This window comes from Chiloscyllium punctatum, chromosome 3 (assembly GCF_047496795.1).
Source record: "Chiloscyllium punctatum isolate Juve2018m chromosome 3, sChiPun1.3, whole genome shotgun sequence".
NCBI classification, from domain to species: Eukaryota; Metazoa; Chordata; class Chondrichthyes; order Orectolobiformes; family Hemiscylliidae; genus Chiloscyllium; species Chiloscyllium punctatum.
Window position 1 is genome coordinate 36,982,857 of NC_092741.1, and position 17,442 is coordinate 37,000,298.

The 17,442-nt window shown below is 41.7% G+C and overlaps 1 protein-coding gene across 1 annotated transcript in view; it reads left to right on the forward strand.

Annotated features, from left to right (window-relative positions):
- Positions 1-17,442, forward strand: part of nphp1 (nephronophthisis 1) — a 153,169-nt gene that overhangs the window by 104,758 nt on the left and 30,969 nt on the right. Inside the window, exons 13-16 of the mRNA XM_072551414.1 lie at positions 5,849-5,959; positions 6,554-6,636; positions 16,601-16,677; positions 16,757-16,850. Of these exons, the coding sequence (XP_072407515.1) occupies positions 5,849-5,959; positions 6,554-6,636; positions 16,601-16,677; positions 16,757-16,850 (365 nt within the window). The remainder of the gene's footprint in view (positions 1-5,848; positions 5,960-6,553; positions 6,637-16,600; positions 16,678-16,756; positions 16,851-17,442) is intronic.

The following is a 17,442-nucleotide window of genomic DNA, read 5'->3' on the forward strand; positions in this document are numbered from 1 at the left end:
TTCTGTCCCACTTGCTAATTATTTGTCTTGGTCTGTTGTGGTGGGTGATATTACTTCCAGTTCTTTTTCGGGAATCGTAATCCTACCGGCAGACAAAAGGCGCATGACTGTCATCCTGAACAGAGCACACTACATTGAAAATAAAACCGCACTACTCGCAGATACTGATATCTACCAACAGGTGGCGAGTGACCCGACTCCACAGCAAGAAAACCATATTACAGCAACCCTGAAGAAACTTCACAAGACAGGTGAAATGAACGCGACAGAATTCCAAAGAATGAAACCTGAAGGATTCAGTACGCCTGTTTCTACGGATTATCAAAGGTACATAAACAAGGCAACCCCCACCTCAGACCCATAGTCTCACTTCCTGGTACATCAACATACAGACTAGCAAAGGAACTGCAACGCAAACTGAAACACCTAGTAGAAGATTCAAACCATTCCATCCAGTCCACCCAGGAATTCCTTAACATCATCAAAGGTTCCAAGGTACAACCTGATGAGGTCATGGTTTCTTTGGACATGGTGGCCCAATTCACATCAATAAACATCACCCTATCCAAAGAAACACTGGCCTCACTGCTAGACGAACCAAGGACATACTCAAACTAGTAGACTTGTGGCTCACAACCCACTTCACCTTCAATGACAAGACCTCCAAACAAATCAACGGGATGCCAACGGGATCACCAATATCAGGACTCCTAGCTGAAGCAGTAATGCAGAGATTAGAACAAACAGCTCTTCCCATGATCCAACCCAAGCTTTGGGTTCACTATGTGAATTACACATTTATCATGATGAAATGCAACAAATTAGAAGAAAGCCACAAACATAAACAACATCCTTACCAGTATAAAGTTTCACCAAAGAGGAAGAAAACAATAATCCCCTTCCTCAACATCACACTGGAATGAAAAGCCAATGGAGAGCTGCAGGCTAGCATTTACAGGAAGCCACAAACACTGACCAGATACTCAACTACAGGAGCAATCATCCCAATACCCATAAACAGAGCTGCATCAAAACATTATTTAAACAAGCCACAAGACACTGCAGCTCCCAGGAACCAAGAGAAGCCAAGGAAAACCTATGCAACCTATTTAGGAACAATGCGTACCTGATAAGCGCAGTCCGCTGAGTCCTACACGATAGACCTAAACAAGAAGACCCCATGCCAACAACCAGCAGAATGAACATCATATACAAAATACCCTGGAAGGACTGCATAAACATTATATTGGACAAATGGGCAGGAAACTAGCTACCAGGATACATGAGCACCAACTAGCCACCAAAGGACCATGACCAATTATCACTAGTATCCATACACACAGACGAAGAGGAATACCAGTTCAACTGGGACAATACATCCAGCCTGGGACAGGCTAAACAAAGACATGCACGGGAATTCCTAGAGGCCTGGCATTCAAACCTGAACTCCATTAACAAACATATCGATTTGGACCCAATATATCAACCTCTCAAAAAAGAACTGGAAGTGACATCACCCACCATTATAGACCAAGAAAAGTAAATAGCAAGCGGGACAGAACACCAGCATTTCATCAAAGGCTCACTGATGATGTTACCTAGCATGGTGATGAAACATATGAGAAGAAATCTACTAGCTCAGCGAGTAAACTTACAACCTGATCCACAACCTGAGCTATAAATCTTCTCCAAAATCGCATATAAATACTGTGGCTACAAGAGCAGGTCAGAGGTCAGGAACCCTTCAGTGACAACTCTCTTCTTGACTCCCCAAATTCTACCATCTACAAGGCCTAAGTGTGATGGAATATTAGATTAGATTAGATTAGATTAGATGACTTACATAGTGGAAACAGGCCCTTCGGCCCAACAAGTCCACACCGCCCCGCTGAAGCGCAACCCACCCATACCCCTACATTTACCCCTTACCTAACACTACGGGCAATTTAGCATGGCCAATTCACCTGACCTGCACATCTTTGGACTGTGGGAGGAAACCGGAGCACCCGGAGAAAACCCACGCAGACACGGGGAGAATGTGCAAACTCCACACAGTCAGTCGCCCAAGGCTGGAATCGAACCTGGGGCCCTTGCGCTGTGAGGCAGCAGTGCTAACCATTGAGCCAACATGCCACCGAATACTTTCCACTTTCCTGGATGAGTGCAGTTCCGACAACTCTCAAGAAGCTTGACATCATCCAGGACACAACAACCTGTTTAATTAGCACTCTATCCACTGTAGATGTTCAATAGCAGCATTGTGTACCATGTCTAAGTTGTACTACAGAAATTCACCAAAGCCCCTTAGATAGCACCTTCCAAAACAATGACCGCTTCAATCCAGAAGAACGAGAACAACAGATACATGAGAACACTAGTGCTTTAAAGTTCCCCTCCAAACCACTCACCATCCTGACTTAGATGTATATCATCATACCTTCTGCATCACGGGGTCAAAATCCTGAAATTCTCTCCCTAATGGCTTTGTAGATCTATTTACAGCACATGGACAACTCGGGAGTGGCAATAAGCTGGTCCAGTCTATATCCCATGTGTGAACAAAACATCCTCCTCAGCATCTTGTTAGTTTCAATAAGATTTTGCCTCATTCTTATAAACTCTAATGAACAAAAGTTAACTTGTGGGGCATAGGCATCGCTCTGCTAGCCAGCATTTACTGCTAGTCCTTAGTTACCCCTGAGAAGATGGGCTGAAACAGGTGGCGGGAGCACAAGGGGGGTTGGCGGGAGTGGGTAGGGGCAGATGGGGGAGCGGGGGTTTGTGCGCGTTGTGCTGCCGCCCAGTCTCCTGAATGGGGAGCGGACTTAACCAGTGCACACCGTGTCAATCCCATTGAACTGATGGCCGGAGAAGGGGAGGGGTGGGAAGGGAGTGGTGATGGTGGGTGGGTGGTGTGCTTCAGCAATGCTGCAGCTCCTTTAAACACAAGTGTGTGTCTGCTCGGAAACAAACCCTGAGGCAGAGAAAGGGAGCAAGGCAGGCCGAGCAAGGAAAAAGACAACTTCAGAAAACTCAGAGCCTCAGAGGCTATTGAGGGAGTGCAGCGTAGGTTCACGAGGTCAATTCCTGGAATGGCAGGATTGCCTTACACGGAAAGACTGAAGCGACTGGGCTTGTATACCCTTGAGTTTAGAAGACTGAGAGGGGATCTGATTGAAACGTATAGGCTTATGAAAGGACTGGACACTCTGGCAGGAGGGAACATATTTCCGTTGATGGGGGAGTGCCGAACCAGAGGACACAACTTAAAAATACGGGGTAGACCATTTAGGACAGAGATGAGGAGAAACTACTTCACCCAGAGAGTGGTGGCTGTGTGGAATGCTCTGCCCCAGAGGGCAGTGGAGGCCCAGTCTCTGGATTCTTTTAAGAAAGAATTGGATAGAGCTCTTAAAGATAGTGGAGTCAAGGGGTATGGAGATAAGGCTGGAACAGGATACTGATTAGGAATGATCAGCCATGATCATATTGAATGGCGGTGCAGGCTCGAAGGGCAGAATGGCCTACTCCTGCATCTATTGTCTATTGTCTATTGTCTATTGAGAGGCTTTGAATCAATTAACCGAATAATCAATTATCTGAACAAAATACTGCCTGCCCATCTCGTTTGGATAATTGAGGTTCTTCTGTATCTGCTACATTTCTCATGAATTTGGAAGGTGCTATCGAAGGAGCTTTGGTGAATTTCTGCTGTGCATCTTGTCGCTAGTACATTCGGGTCCCACTGAGTAGTGGAAGGAGTCGATGCATGTGGATTTGATCCCTGTCAAGTGGGCTGCTTTGTCCTGGATGGTGTGAAGCTTCTTGAGTGTGGTTGGAGTTGAAACTGCAAGTGGGAGACTATAAAATCACACTCCTGACTTGTGCCCTTTAGAATTTGGGCAGGCTTTGTAGAGTCAGGAGGCAAGTTACTCTCCACAGTATTCCTAGTGTCTGACTTGTTCTTGTAGCCACTCTATTTAAATGGCAAGTCCAATTGAGTTTCTGGTCAATAGTAACCCCCAGGATATTGATGGCAAGGGAATTCGGTGATGGTAGCATCATCAAATGTCAAAGGAAAGTGGATAGATTGTCTCTTATTGGAGATTCTGGATTAGTAGTGCTGGAAGAGCACAGCAGTTCAGGCAGCATCCAAGTAGCTTCGAAATTGACGTTTCCTGATGAAGGGCTTTTGCCCGAAACGTCGATTTCGAAGCTACTTGGATGCTGCCTGAACTGCTGTGCTCTTCCAGCACCACTAATTCAGAATCTGGTTTCCAGCATCTGCAGTCATTGTTTTTACCTCATTGTTTTTATCTTATTGGAGATGGTCACTGCCTGGCATTTATGTGGCATGAATGTTGCTGTTTTGGTAAGTTAAATCCTTCATCCTAGGAATTAGCCTAGTCTTTCCAAATGCTACCAGTGTTTTCTTAATTATGGGGATGAAAGTATGAACATACTGCAGGCATGGTCTCATTGGTACCCTTGGATACAGGTCATTCCTTCCTATTGGAAAGATGTTGTGAAACTTGAAAGGGTTCAGAAAAGATTTACAAGGATGTTGCCAGGGTTGGACGATTTGAGCTATAGGGAGTGGCTGAAGAGGCTGGGGCTGTTTTCCCTGGAGCATTGGAGGCTGAGGGGTGGCTTATAGAGGTTTACAAAATTATGAGGGACATGGATAGGGTAAATAGGCAAAGTTTTATTCCTGAGGTCGGGGAGTCCAGAACTAGAAGGCATAGGTTTAGGGTGAGAGGGAAAGATATAAAAGAGACCTACGGGGCAATTGTTTCACACAGAGGGTGGTACGTGTATGGAGTGAGCTGCCAGAGGAAGTGGTGGAGGCTGGTACAATTACAACATTTAAGAGGCATTTGGATGGGTACATGAATAGGAAGGGTTTGGAGGGATGTGGGCCGGGTGCTGGCAGGTGGGACTAGATTGGGTTGGGATATCTGGTCAGCATGGACAGGTTGGACCAAAGGGTCTGTTTCCATCATGTACCTCTCTATGACCCTATGACATTCGATTCTGGCAACTTGTCTGCTTTCAGTCCCATTATTTTGTCAAATACTTTGTTCCTCATGGCGGATCATAGCTCCTATTAGCCCCTGGCTACTCTGTTCTCTTTGGGATGTTTATAGTGTCCTCCTCTGTGAAGATTAATGTAAAATATTAATTGCCTGACACTTCCCTATTCCCTGTTATTAATTGCCTAGTTGCAACCTCTAGTGGTCCCACACTTAACTTTGCTACTCTTTTATTTACTCATCGAAGCTTTTACTGTTTGCCTTTATATTTTTCGTTACTTTCCCTCAGCATCGGTTTTCTTCCTCTTTATTACTTTTTGAATCATCTGCAGCTCTTTCATTTAAAAACAAAATTCCAATCCTCTGACCTGCTTCTAGTTTACCATTTTGCATGTCTTAGCTTTTGATTAGATGCTCTCCTTCACAGTCTATGTTAACCACGGGTTGTTCACTCTTCTCATCAAGTCCTTTTTGTTTTGAACAGAATAATTTTTGCAGACTGTTATGAAATAATCTACATAGGCCTTTCACTGCTGACCACTGACCTTCTCAGGCTCCACAACATGCTATTCTACAAAACAACTCCTGATACAGTCTTTTTATTTGTGTTCTGTGTTACCTTTGCCCATCTCATTTGTTCACTCAATATGCAGATTAAAATCACCTGTGATTATTCTAGTGTCTCTTACAAGCCTGCATTATATCCTGATTTATACCTTGTACTTCACTGTGTCAACAGGGAGATTTAATTATTGAAATATAAAGCTATTAATATGGTATTGTAACAATAAAATGATTTTCTTCAATTGTTTCAGGTTACTGGCATACTTCCTAGCATGGTGGATGGCGATTGCTTTGTTCGGTCGAATTCCCAGTCCTCAAATATTGGTATTCTGTTTGAGCTGGGTGTTACCTACTTTCGTATTGTAAGTTAAATACAAAAAGTTGATTGATAATTGACAACTTTAGTACAGTTTGCAACTCTAGTACAATCTGAATATCATGTAGAATTGCCTTTCACTCGGTTAAATGACAATTATTTTGAAATACAATGGATTTTCTGTAAGTAGATAGACTGCTTAATTGAATGAAATGACAGTGCAGGAGTTATTTACTTATGCCTTAATGAGATTAAACTTTGCAGTATTTGAATTAAAATTGAAATATAGTGCAGTACTTTTCTTAAAAGAATTGCAGATGCTGGAGATCTGAAATGAAAACAGGAGATGTAAAAACTCAGCAGGTATGGCAGTTTTGTGGAGAAACAGATTTGATATTTTCAGTATGATATGACTATTCTTTAGAACTGAAGGGAGCTGCAAAAATGATAGTTTTATGTTGTTGAAAAGTGGGATGGGACATTTCGGGCCCCCTTCCATTTCACAGAAGAGTCATATTGGAGTCAAAATACTGACTTGTATTACTTTTATTGCTCTGTTCTTTTATGTTTGAGCCTGAACAAAACATATTTTTCCCTTACGTTATGGATATTTTTTAACTGAGCCTTTTCCACAACACAGGCAACTGGACACCAAGGGGAGTTAAGTTGTGGATGGGCTTTTCTGCAGCTGTTTACTGCTAGTGGAGATGCTGTTCCTCACAGGTAAATACATGTTTGTAAAGCAGTTCTCAATTATTGGAAAAATGAAAGCAAATCTTAACTTTGTACGTAATTATTAATGAATTTTTAGCAATATTTTCTTGTTGAATAGCTGACAATATTGTCCATATGTGAACCATGTTCTTTAAGATGTGAAAGAAGTTGGTTTTTTTCTCTTCCCCAAATTTAGAATATATACCCTGAGATTAGTAACAGTCCTAGATGTAGATTCAATTTTCAACTCACATTTGCTTCATAAAATGTTATGTATTAACATTTTATGGAGCATTTATATTTCAAATCTGATAATCAAATTTTAAATAGGATAGGCATAGTAAGATCCAGAATACTATATCATATTAAAATGTAAAACCCTTGATTAATTAAAGGACGCAGCCGGGAAATTGGATTGTGACCAACTGCAGCATTTACTGTGCATCTAATGATGGAAGTTGGATTGCTGGATGCTACTCATGACCCAGAGCAATTTCCTGGCCTGAGTGGTAGTATGATAACCAAGCTCAAACAACAATGACACCTCATGTATTTGGTGCCTTTAATGTAATTAAAAAATCCCAAAATTTGACACTGGACCACATTAAGAACTTTTGAAGAAATGACTAACAGCTTAGTTAAAGATCTAGAAGGAGCCATCCTACAGGAGGATGGTGGGTTAAGGATGTTTAGGGAGAGAATTCCAGAAATTAGTGCTTAAGCAGCAGAAGACATGGCAACCAGTGGTGGAACACAAAAATGGGTTGCATAAGAGACCAGAAATGGGGAATGCAGAGAGCTCAGGGGGTTGTAGGAGTTTACAGAAGTGAGGAGAAATGTGACCAAGGAGAAATTTGAAAACAGAGATGAATATTCTAAGATTGAAATGATGCCAGACTGAAAGCCAACATAGGTCATTGAGAGGGTAAAAACCAGGACTGCAGATGCTGGAAACCAGAGTCTAAATTAGAGTGGTGCTGGAAAAGCACAGCAGGTCAGGCAGCATCCAAGGAGCAGGAAATGCTGCCTGACCTGCTGGGCTTTTCCAGCACCACTCTAATCTAGACATAGGTCATTGAGAACAGAGACGATTGGATGAATTTTCTCTTCTGAGGCTGAGTGTCATGGTAGGTCCAAAAAGCAGAAGGGACTTCCAGTTAGGTTGGGTTGGGTTTCCCAATATGTTTTGTTAACTTATGATGCATGCATGTGAATGTAAAACCACATAGGTAAGATGTTCTAAAGTTGTAAGGACTTAAACATTCAGGCATCATATAGCAGTACCATGCTTTGGCATTGTCTCCCTGGATCATCTTCTGACCTAGAGAGAAGGACAGTTCTTTTCCCTGTGGATGATGACAGACCCCATGGGGTCTCATGTCATTAAGGCAAACATGGGCAAGGAAATATCCTACTAATTACCATGTGACATTCCCCCCAGCCTCAGGAGATGAATTACTCGGGGTAGCAAGAGCAGAAAGTTTCTGGGTGGAGAATTTTAGTGTCCATCAGTGAGAGTGGCTTAGAGCACCATGGTTGAGTGAACCAAGCTGGATGAGTCTGAAAAGATATAGCTGCTAGACTAGGACTGCAGTAATTGTTGAGGCAACCAGCAGTAGGGAGAAACTTAGTTGGCCACATCCTTACCATCTCCCACAGATACACCAGACCATGAAAGTATCAATGAGAGTGAACGCCTCACAGATGAAGTGGAAATGAAGTCCTGTCTTATTATTGAGGATTCTGTTGTGTGACCCTACCATGTACATAAAGGGGGAAATTTAAACAGACCCAGTAAGGTATTCAGGAGGCATTGTGGACTATCAGCAGCAGAATTGCAACCTCATGAACTAATTATCATTGCCAACACCCTGTGTATCGACCCGATGAAGATTACAGCAGGCATGCCAGGAGTAGCAACTCTGTGTAACACAGAGCAGCAACTAGACAAGAGCATTTTGGAGTGAACCTGAATGTGAATAGCAGCTGCGGAGCTTCCAGATAAAAGCCTGAGAAGTGGAGGCCCATATTAGAACCCAGTGGAAATGAGGTGGAGCAAACCCTCTTTGAATCCAGAGACAGAGATCCTGAGGTGACCTTAGGTTTCAAAAAGTGATGTGGAAAGAGGAATCAGCTTTAGGTTTTAGAGATTGAGTGAGTAGTACCAGGAGGGAGACGGAGAGTAAAACCCTTATTTTTATGGTTTATACTTTGTGCAGAATAAAGAGAGAGAGACATTTGATTTGATGAGTAGTGGGTAAGGTTGAGTAATTGGTTGTTAGTTTAATATTTGTAGTTCATAAGCTTCATAATGACAGGAGAACTCAGCCCTGTGGGATGCTCTTCCTGCAATATGTGGGAAGTCAGGGACACTTTCAGTGTCCATGGTAACTGCGTGTACAGGAAATGTGTTCATCTGCAGCTCCTGATTGACTACATGGAGTAGCTGGAGCTGTGGGTGGACTCACTGTGGAGCATCTGTGATGCTGAGGACATTAGGAACTGCATGAGCTGGTCACACTGCAAGTAAGGGCTACACAGATTAAAAAGTGTTGGATGACCACCAGGAAGACTAGAAAGCATGGGAAGGCAACGTAGGAGTCCCCTCTGACTAACCCTCTCAAGCAGATATACTGTGTTAGATACTATCAGGGAATGGGTGATGTTCTCTCAGGGGCAACAGCCAAGTTTGTGACTCCATTGTTGGCTCAGCTGCACAGCAAGGGGACAATAAAGACTGAAGAAGTTTTAGTGATAGAGGACTTGATTGTTGGGGGAGCTGACAGGAGGTTCTCTGACTGCAAAAGACTCAAATGATATTTTGCATCCCTGGTGCCAGGGCTAGGGATGTCTCAGAGCAGCTGCAGGGCATTCTGAAGGATGAACAGCCAGCAATTGTGGTATATGCTACTAACAATGACATGAGTTAAAAAACAAAATAAGATCCTGCAACATGAGTTGAAAGAGTTAGGTAGTAAATTAAAGAGGAATACTACTAAAGTTGTAATCTCCAGATTACTTCCAGTGGGCATTGCTGGCTAAGCCAGCATTTATTGCCCATCCCTAATTATTAAGACCCATAGCTGTGGGTCTGGAGTCACATGTAGGTTGGGCCAGATAAGAATGGCAGATTTCCTTCCTTGAAGAATATTAGTGATCCAGATGGGTTTTTTTTCAACAATCCACAATGGTTTAATGGCCACCATTAGACTCTTCTTAATTCCAGATTTTTAAAAATTGTATTCAAATTCCACCTTCTGACATGGCAGGATTTGAATGCAGGTCCCAGAAATATACATGGGTCTTTTAGTTAATGGTCTAGAAATAACACCACTAGGACAATTCCACCCCGTAAAGCTAGACAAGTGGTTGAACTTTCAGTGGGTGAGCATTTTAGGGATAGTGACTATAACTCTGTAAGTTTAAAAGTCATTGTGGAAAGTGATAAGCACAGTGCAAAAGTTAAGTGTCTAAATTGAGGGAACGTCAATTTCAATATCATTAATCATGATCTGGCAAACATAGTCTGGGAGCAGCAACTTGCTGGTAAATCTACATTTGGGAAGTGGGAATCTTTTAAAAGTAGTAGAGTGAGAATTCAGGGCCAATGTATAACTCTAAGAGTGAAGGACAAGGACAACAACTCGGGAATCCTAGATGTCAAGGAATATTGAGAGTTTGATAAAGAAAAAGAAGGAAACGTATTCCAAAAGCAGGGACTGCTGGAAAAGCTTAGCAGGCCTGTCAGCATCTATGGAGAGAAATCAGAGGTAATGTTTTGGTTCCAGTGACCCTTCTTCAGAAGGAAGCATATGTCAGGTACAGCACACTAAAAACAGGGGAGATCCTTCAAAAGAATAGTGTGTTGGGGTTTGCTAAAAGAAAAATTAGGAAGGCAGAGAGACGCCATGAAATATCTTTGGTAGAAAGGGTCAGTGAAATCCCCGAGGCTGCTTATAAGTATATTAAGAGTAAGAGGAAAACCTCTTAAACGAGGGAAAGAATGGGACCTGTTAGATGCCAAAGTGGTGATGGTGAGGTTTGCATGGAGATGGTGAGATTCTAGAACATGTTGAGATTAATAAGGAGGAGGCATTAGATGTTTTAGCAGACATAAAGATGCATAAAATCCCAGGCCTGATGAGATGTATCCCAGGCTGCAATAGGAGGCCAGGGAGAAGATTGGGGCCTGGGGGAGATATTTAATATTTTGCTGGCTAAAGATAAAGTGCCAGATAACTGGAGGAGAGTTAATATAGTTCCTTTGTTCAAAAAGAGATTGGCCAGGTAATTACAGGGAGAAAATGCAGATACTGGAGATCAGAGTTAGTGTGGTACTGGAAAAGCACAGCTGGTCAGGCAGCATCTGAGGATCAGGAGAGTCTTGATGAAGGGCTGATGCCCGAAATGTTGATTCTCCTGCTCCTCGAATGCTGCCTTACCAGCTGTGCTTTTCCAGCACTACACTGTTTGGCCAGGTAATTACAGACCAGTTAGTTCAAAGTCAGTGGTATAGAAATTATTGGAAAAAGTTCTGAGGGACAGAAGTAATCAACAGTTGGAAAAGCAGGGATTGATTAGGATAGTCAGCACAGATATGTTAGAGGAAGTTCCTGTTTGACTAATGTAATTGATTTTTTGAGAAGGTGACTAAATATATTGATGAGAGGAGTGTACTTAATGTGGTTTACATGGATTTCAATAGGCCTTTGACAAATTCCCGTATGGAAGACTGGTCCAAAAGATAAATGTCCATGGGATCCAAGGCAAGTTGGCAAACATGATCCAAAATCTTGCAAATGGAAGGTAAAGGGTGATGGTGGAGGGATGTTTTTGTGATTGGAAGCCTGTGACCAGTGGTATACCACAGGATCGATGCTGGGACCCTTGCTGTTTATTACATACATTAACAACTTGGATGAGAATATTGAAGGTATAGTAGTAAGTTTGCAGATGACATGAAAATTGGTGGTGTTGTTGATAGTGAGGAGGATGGTCTCAGGCTACAGTCCGATATTGATCAGCTGGTAAATTGGGCAGACCAATGCCAAATGGAATTTCATCCTGGTAAGTGTGAGATAATGCATTTTGGGAGGTCTAATGAGGGAAGGATATATGCAATGAACGGTAGGTCTCTAGGGAGTATGGAGGAACAAAGTGTACATGCTCATGGATCCTAAAGCACAGGTAGACAGGGTTTGAAGAAGTCATGTGGGATACTTGCCTTCATTGGTTGGGATGTAGAATAAAGGAGCAAGGAAGTCCTTTACATGATAAAGCATTGATTTGGCCACAGACAGAAGCCTGCGTGCAATTTTGGACACTACACTATCAGAAGGACATGATTGCACTGGAGATGGTGCAAAAGAGATTCATCAGGATGTTGCCTGCGATGAAAAATCTTGGTTCTCCAGATAGACTGGAATGGCTGGGCTTGTTGTTCCTAGAGCACAGAATGCCGAGGCGGGAGATTTGATTGAGATGTCCAAAATTATGCGAGGCATGGACAGACTAGTTTGAGAGAATCTTCCCCATGCCAGGTGTGTCTAAGACCAGAGGGCAAAAGTTTAAGGTGAGGAGTAGGTGTCTTATCGGAAACCTAAGAAAAAGACTTTTCACCCAGAAGGTGGTAGAAATATGGAACTGAAATAAGAGGGTGGTGGAGGCAAGTACTGTCATTTAAGAAGCATCTGGATGAACACTTAAAATGCCAGGGCATTGGACTAAGTGCAGATAAATGAAATTACTGTTATTTGGTCTTTGTTGGTTTTCATAGAAATGATAGGCTGAAGGGCATGTTTCTGTGCTGTATGACTCTGTGAATGTGAGCTCTGTAGTCCTCCCATGTCCAGTTCAATGGGAGGATAAGGCTCAACACATATCCCCATCCTCAATGGGCAAGTCCAGCACATCAGTGCAAATGATAAGGCTGAAGCAATTATACAATCTACAGTTAGAATTCTCAGATGTGTGATCCATCTTGACTCTTCCAGAATTGCTAAGCTTAAGCTGATTTGATTTACCCCATGTGATATCTCTGTACTTAGTCCATGAAATAGCTGGGACATTAGCAGATCTTCACATCACCTTTGACCACAAGTGAGGTTCCAGAGGACTTGCTTAAGAAAGAAAGCAGGGCTAATTCAGGAAATTCTAGGCCGATGAGCCTGACATCTGTGGTGGGGAAGGGCTTGGAGAAAATAATGAGGGACCAGATATCTGCACATTTGGAAGAAAATGGACTAGTTAGTGACAGGCAACATGGTTTTGTACGGGGAAGGTAATGTCTGAACAACCTGATTGAATTTTTGAAGAGGTGACAAAGATAATTGATGATGGAAGGACTGTAGATGTAGTTTAAATGGACTTTAGTAAGGCATTTGATAAAGTCCCACATAGTAGATTGGTACAAAAACCAAAATCACATGGGACTCAGGATGGGTGGCTAGATGGATACAAAACTGGCTTGGCCATAGAAGACAGGATAATAATGGAAAGTGCTTTTCAGAATGGAGACCAGTAACTAGTGGTGTTCCACAGGGGTCAGTCTTAGGTCCTCTATTGTTTGTAGTATATGTAAATAATTTCGAGGACAATGTGGGTGGACTGATTAAAAAGTTTGCAGGTGACATGCAGATTGATGGAGTTGCTGATACTGTTAACGATTATGAAAGGATACAACAGGATATAGATAGATTAGCGACTTGGGCACAAAAATGGCAGATGGAATTTAATCCAGACAAATGAAAGGTGATGCATTTTGGAGGATCAATTTATGTGTGAATTATACAAGTAAATAGCAGAACCCTTGGAACATTAACATACAGACAGATTTGCACATGCAGGTCCACAGTTCCTTAAAAGTGGCAACACAGGTGGCCAAGGTGATTAAGAAGGCATACGGCATGTTTGCCTTCATCGGTCAGGGCATGGAGAACAAGGCTTGGCAAACTATGTTGCGGCTATATAAAACCCTTGTTCAGCCACATTTGGATTATTGTATGCAGTTTTGGTCGCTACACTACCAAAAGAACATGGAAACTTTGGAGAGAATGCAGAGAATATTCACTAGAATGTTGCCTGGTCTTGAGAGCATTGGCTATGAGGAAAGGTGAAAAAGACTAGGATTGTTTTCACTGGAAAGATGGTAGCTGAGAGGAGAGGTCTACAAAATTATGACAGGCATAGATAGGGTGCATAGTCAGAGGCTTCTTCTGAGGGTTGAAGTTTCAATTACAAGAGGGCACAGATTCAAGGTGAGAGGGGGAAATTTTAAGGGAGATGTGCGAGGGACGTTTTTCATGCAGAGAGTGGTGGGAGTCTGGAACACACTGCCAGAAGGGGTGGTGGAAGCAGCCATGTTGGCGATATTTAAGAGGCATCTGGCTGGTTACATGAATAGGGAGGGACTAGAGGGATATGGACCAAATAAGGACAGAAGTTTTGTTTTTAGTTTAATTAGGGCATGATGATCAGCACAGGTTTGGATAGCCGTAGAGCCTGTTCCTGTGTTGAATTTCTCTTTTGTTCTTTTGTATGGGCCCTGTCAACATTTTGGCAATTGTACTGAAGACTTGTGCTCCTTAGCTTGCTATCCCTTGTGATAACCTGTTCTAGAAAAGTGACAATACGGGTATCTACCTGCGCAATTGGCTATGTGAAAAATAGCCCAGATCTGTCTCATATACAAAATGCAGGACAAATCCAAAGCAGCCAATTACTACCCCTTAAATCTACGTTCGATTATCAGAGAAGTGAAGGAAACAGTAATCCAACAACAAATAGTAAAGTACTGTCAAGCAGTACTAGCTGAGCAATAAGCTGTTCAGCATTGTAGGCTGGTTGGTAAGATTAGATCACATGGGATCAAGGGAGAACAAGCTAATTGGATACAAAATTGGCTTGACGGTAGAAGACAGAGGGAGCAGTAGAGGGTTGTTATTCAGACTTCAGGCCTGTGACCTGTAGTGTGCTGCAATGATCGGTGGAGGGTCCACTGTTGTTTATCATTTATATAAAGGATTTGCATGAGAATATTGGAGGCATGGTTACTAAGTTTGCAGATGACACCAAAATTGGTAGTATAATGAACAGTAGAAAGGTTATCTAAGAGAACAATGGGATCTCGATCAACTGAGCCATTGGGCTGAGGAATGGCAGATGGAGTTTATTTTTTAAAAATGCGAGATGTTGCATTTTGGTAGACAAACACAGTTAATAATAGGGCCTTGGGAGTGGTGTTGAACATAGAGACCAAGCAGTGCAGTTGCATAATTCTTTGAAAGTGGTGTCATGGGTAGAGAGGGTGGTGAAGAAAGCATTTGGCATGCTTGGTTTCATCGGTCAGAGTGCTGAGTACAGGAATTGGGATGTCAAGTTAAGGCTGTCGAAAACATCGGTTAAGCAACATTAGGAGTTATGTGTACAATGCTGGTCACTGTGCTATAAGAAGGATGCTATTAAACTGGAAAGGGTGCAAAAAAAGATTTACAAGGATGTTACTGAAATAGGAGGGTTTGAATAATAAGGAGAGGCTAGATAGGCTGGAACATTTTTTTTCCCTGGAGTGTAGGAAGCTGAGGGTAACCTTCCAGAGGTTTATAAAATCATGTGGGGCAGAGATAACATCAATAGCCAATGGCCTTTTCCCCAAGATAGTGGAGTCCAAATCAAGAGAGCATAGGTTTAAAGCAAGAGGGAATATTTTTAACAGGGACTCGAGGGGCAACCTTTTCCACCCAGAGGTGGTGCATCTATGAAACGAACTACGAGAGGAAGTGGTAGAGGCAAGTATAATTATGAATTTTAAAAATATTTGGTTAGATACTTAGATATGAAAGGTTCAGAGGGAAATGGGTTAAATGCTGCCAAATGAGGTGAGTTCAGTTCAGGAAATCTGGTCGACTGCATGACTGTCTTTCTTATACATTTTGAACTTTTCTAGTTTTCACCTCTGTCAGCAAGGCCTGAGCAACAGATTCCTCTTTTGTGAAGACTGATGCAAAATATTCAGTTAATACCTTATCTATGAATCCCACCTCCATGTGTAGTTCCTTTTTTTGGATTTTGGCTCATATGATAGTGTCCATACCTTCGAGCCACCGGCCCCAGATTCAAGTCCCACCTTGCCTGAGCTGTGTAATAACATCTCTGAACAGGTTGATTAGAAAATATATCATCTTTTTGGTCTGTGACTGACCCTACTCCTCACTTAACCTCTCTCTTACTATTTATATGCATATAGTAGAGTTTGGGATTTCCCTTTAAGTTAACTGCTAGACATTTCTCCTGGTTCATCTTTGTTTCCCTGATTTGCTTTTTCACCTCCTCCCACACAAACTTTCAATATTCCTGTTGATTCTAAATTGTGTTTTCTTCCTTAGATCTGTTATAAGCATATTTTTCATTTGTAATGTTAATTTCAACCATCCTATTTTGCTGGTCTCTTTTGCTGATAGAAACAGGACTGTGGCCTTTCTTGTTGAATGCTCAAAATGGGCAATCAGGCACATGGCCTATGTGATTTTTCTCCATTGTTTTAACTGTTACATAAAATTATATTGAGCAATTTTAATTCAATTTAGTGGGTGGTTACAAAGGAAATGTTAAAATATGTTTTGTATTATTTTCTTGCACTGCTGTTTCATCCCTTTCTTTCTATACTAATTGTAGTAAAGTCGCTGGATACAGTCTTAAAGTTCTTCACTTTGTTCCTTTCCTCTCCCCTACTTCAGGAACTTTGTGAAGTTGCATTTGTGTCACATAGTTTTAGTTACTTCTCTTGATGAGCATAACCTGCACGGTGTTCATTACTACTCCTGCTACATACATTAGTATATGTTATGTCAGGCACCATAAAAATTTGCATGATGGCATCCAAACCAATTTCATTTTTTTTGAAGTGGATTTTTTGGGTACATACCAAAATTATTGATGCTTATGCATTGTTTGGTATTTTTCATGACTATTATAGGACTTATGAAATTATACTGAATGGTGGAACACCTTATGAAAAAGGTTTAGAAGTGGATCCAACAGTTTCCAAGAGAGGTGAGATTTATCTAGTTTATGCAATTATTCCTGATTCCTTTAACCCATATACTAACCTAGTTTGCTCCTTCTGCTTTAGCTACTTTTTTTCAACATTTGATGGTGTCCAGAAAACAACCTAAGCTGCTGGTGAAGCTGAGGTCACCAACCAGAAAAATGAGAGCTATTCTCAAGTAGGTATTGATATTTATTTTGAAAGATATATTTTTAATATGACTAGATCATGGCAATCTAAATAAAGGTTTCCTTTGTGAATATACATTTTCATTGACTATGAAATATAAGTGGACATTGCCCTTATCAAAATAAAGTATGCAAGTAACGTCAATATTGTTTTATGCTGATCGTTCATTTACGATGTTCGGAGGATGTGTCAGGGGATGAATTCTTATAGCCGATCTCCCGCTTATTTGCCATAACTTAATCTGAGGGGCTACAGATAAACCCCAGAAAATAGTGTGTAAACAGCATGAAGAACAAAATAACAGCAGCAGGCCATACAGCCTACTCCATCATTTAATGTGATCATAGATAATTGAACTCTTCAATGCCTTTAACTCACACTAGCCCATAACACTTTCCACCTTTGATATTCAAGACTATATCAACCGCTACTTTAAACATAGTTAAAAGACTGAGCTTCTGCAGCCTTCTCAGGTAAAGAGTTCCAAGGTTCCCTACCTTCTGAGTATAGAAATTTCTTCACATGTTGGGCCTAAGTGACATTTCCTATATCTTTAAATTATGCCTCTTCATTCTAATTCC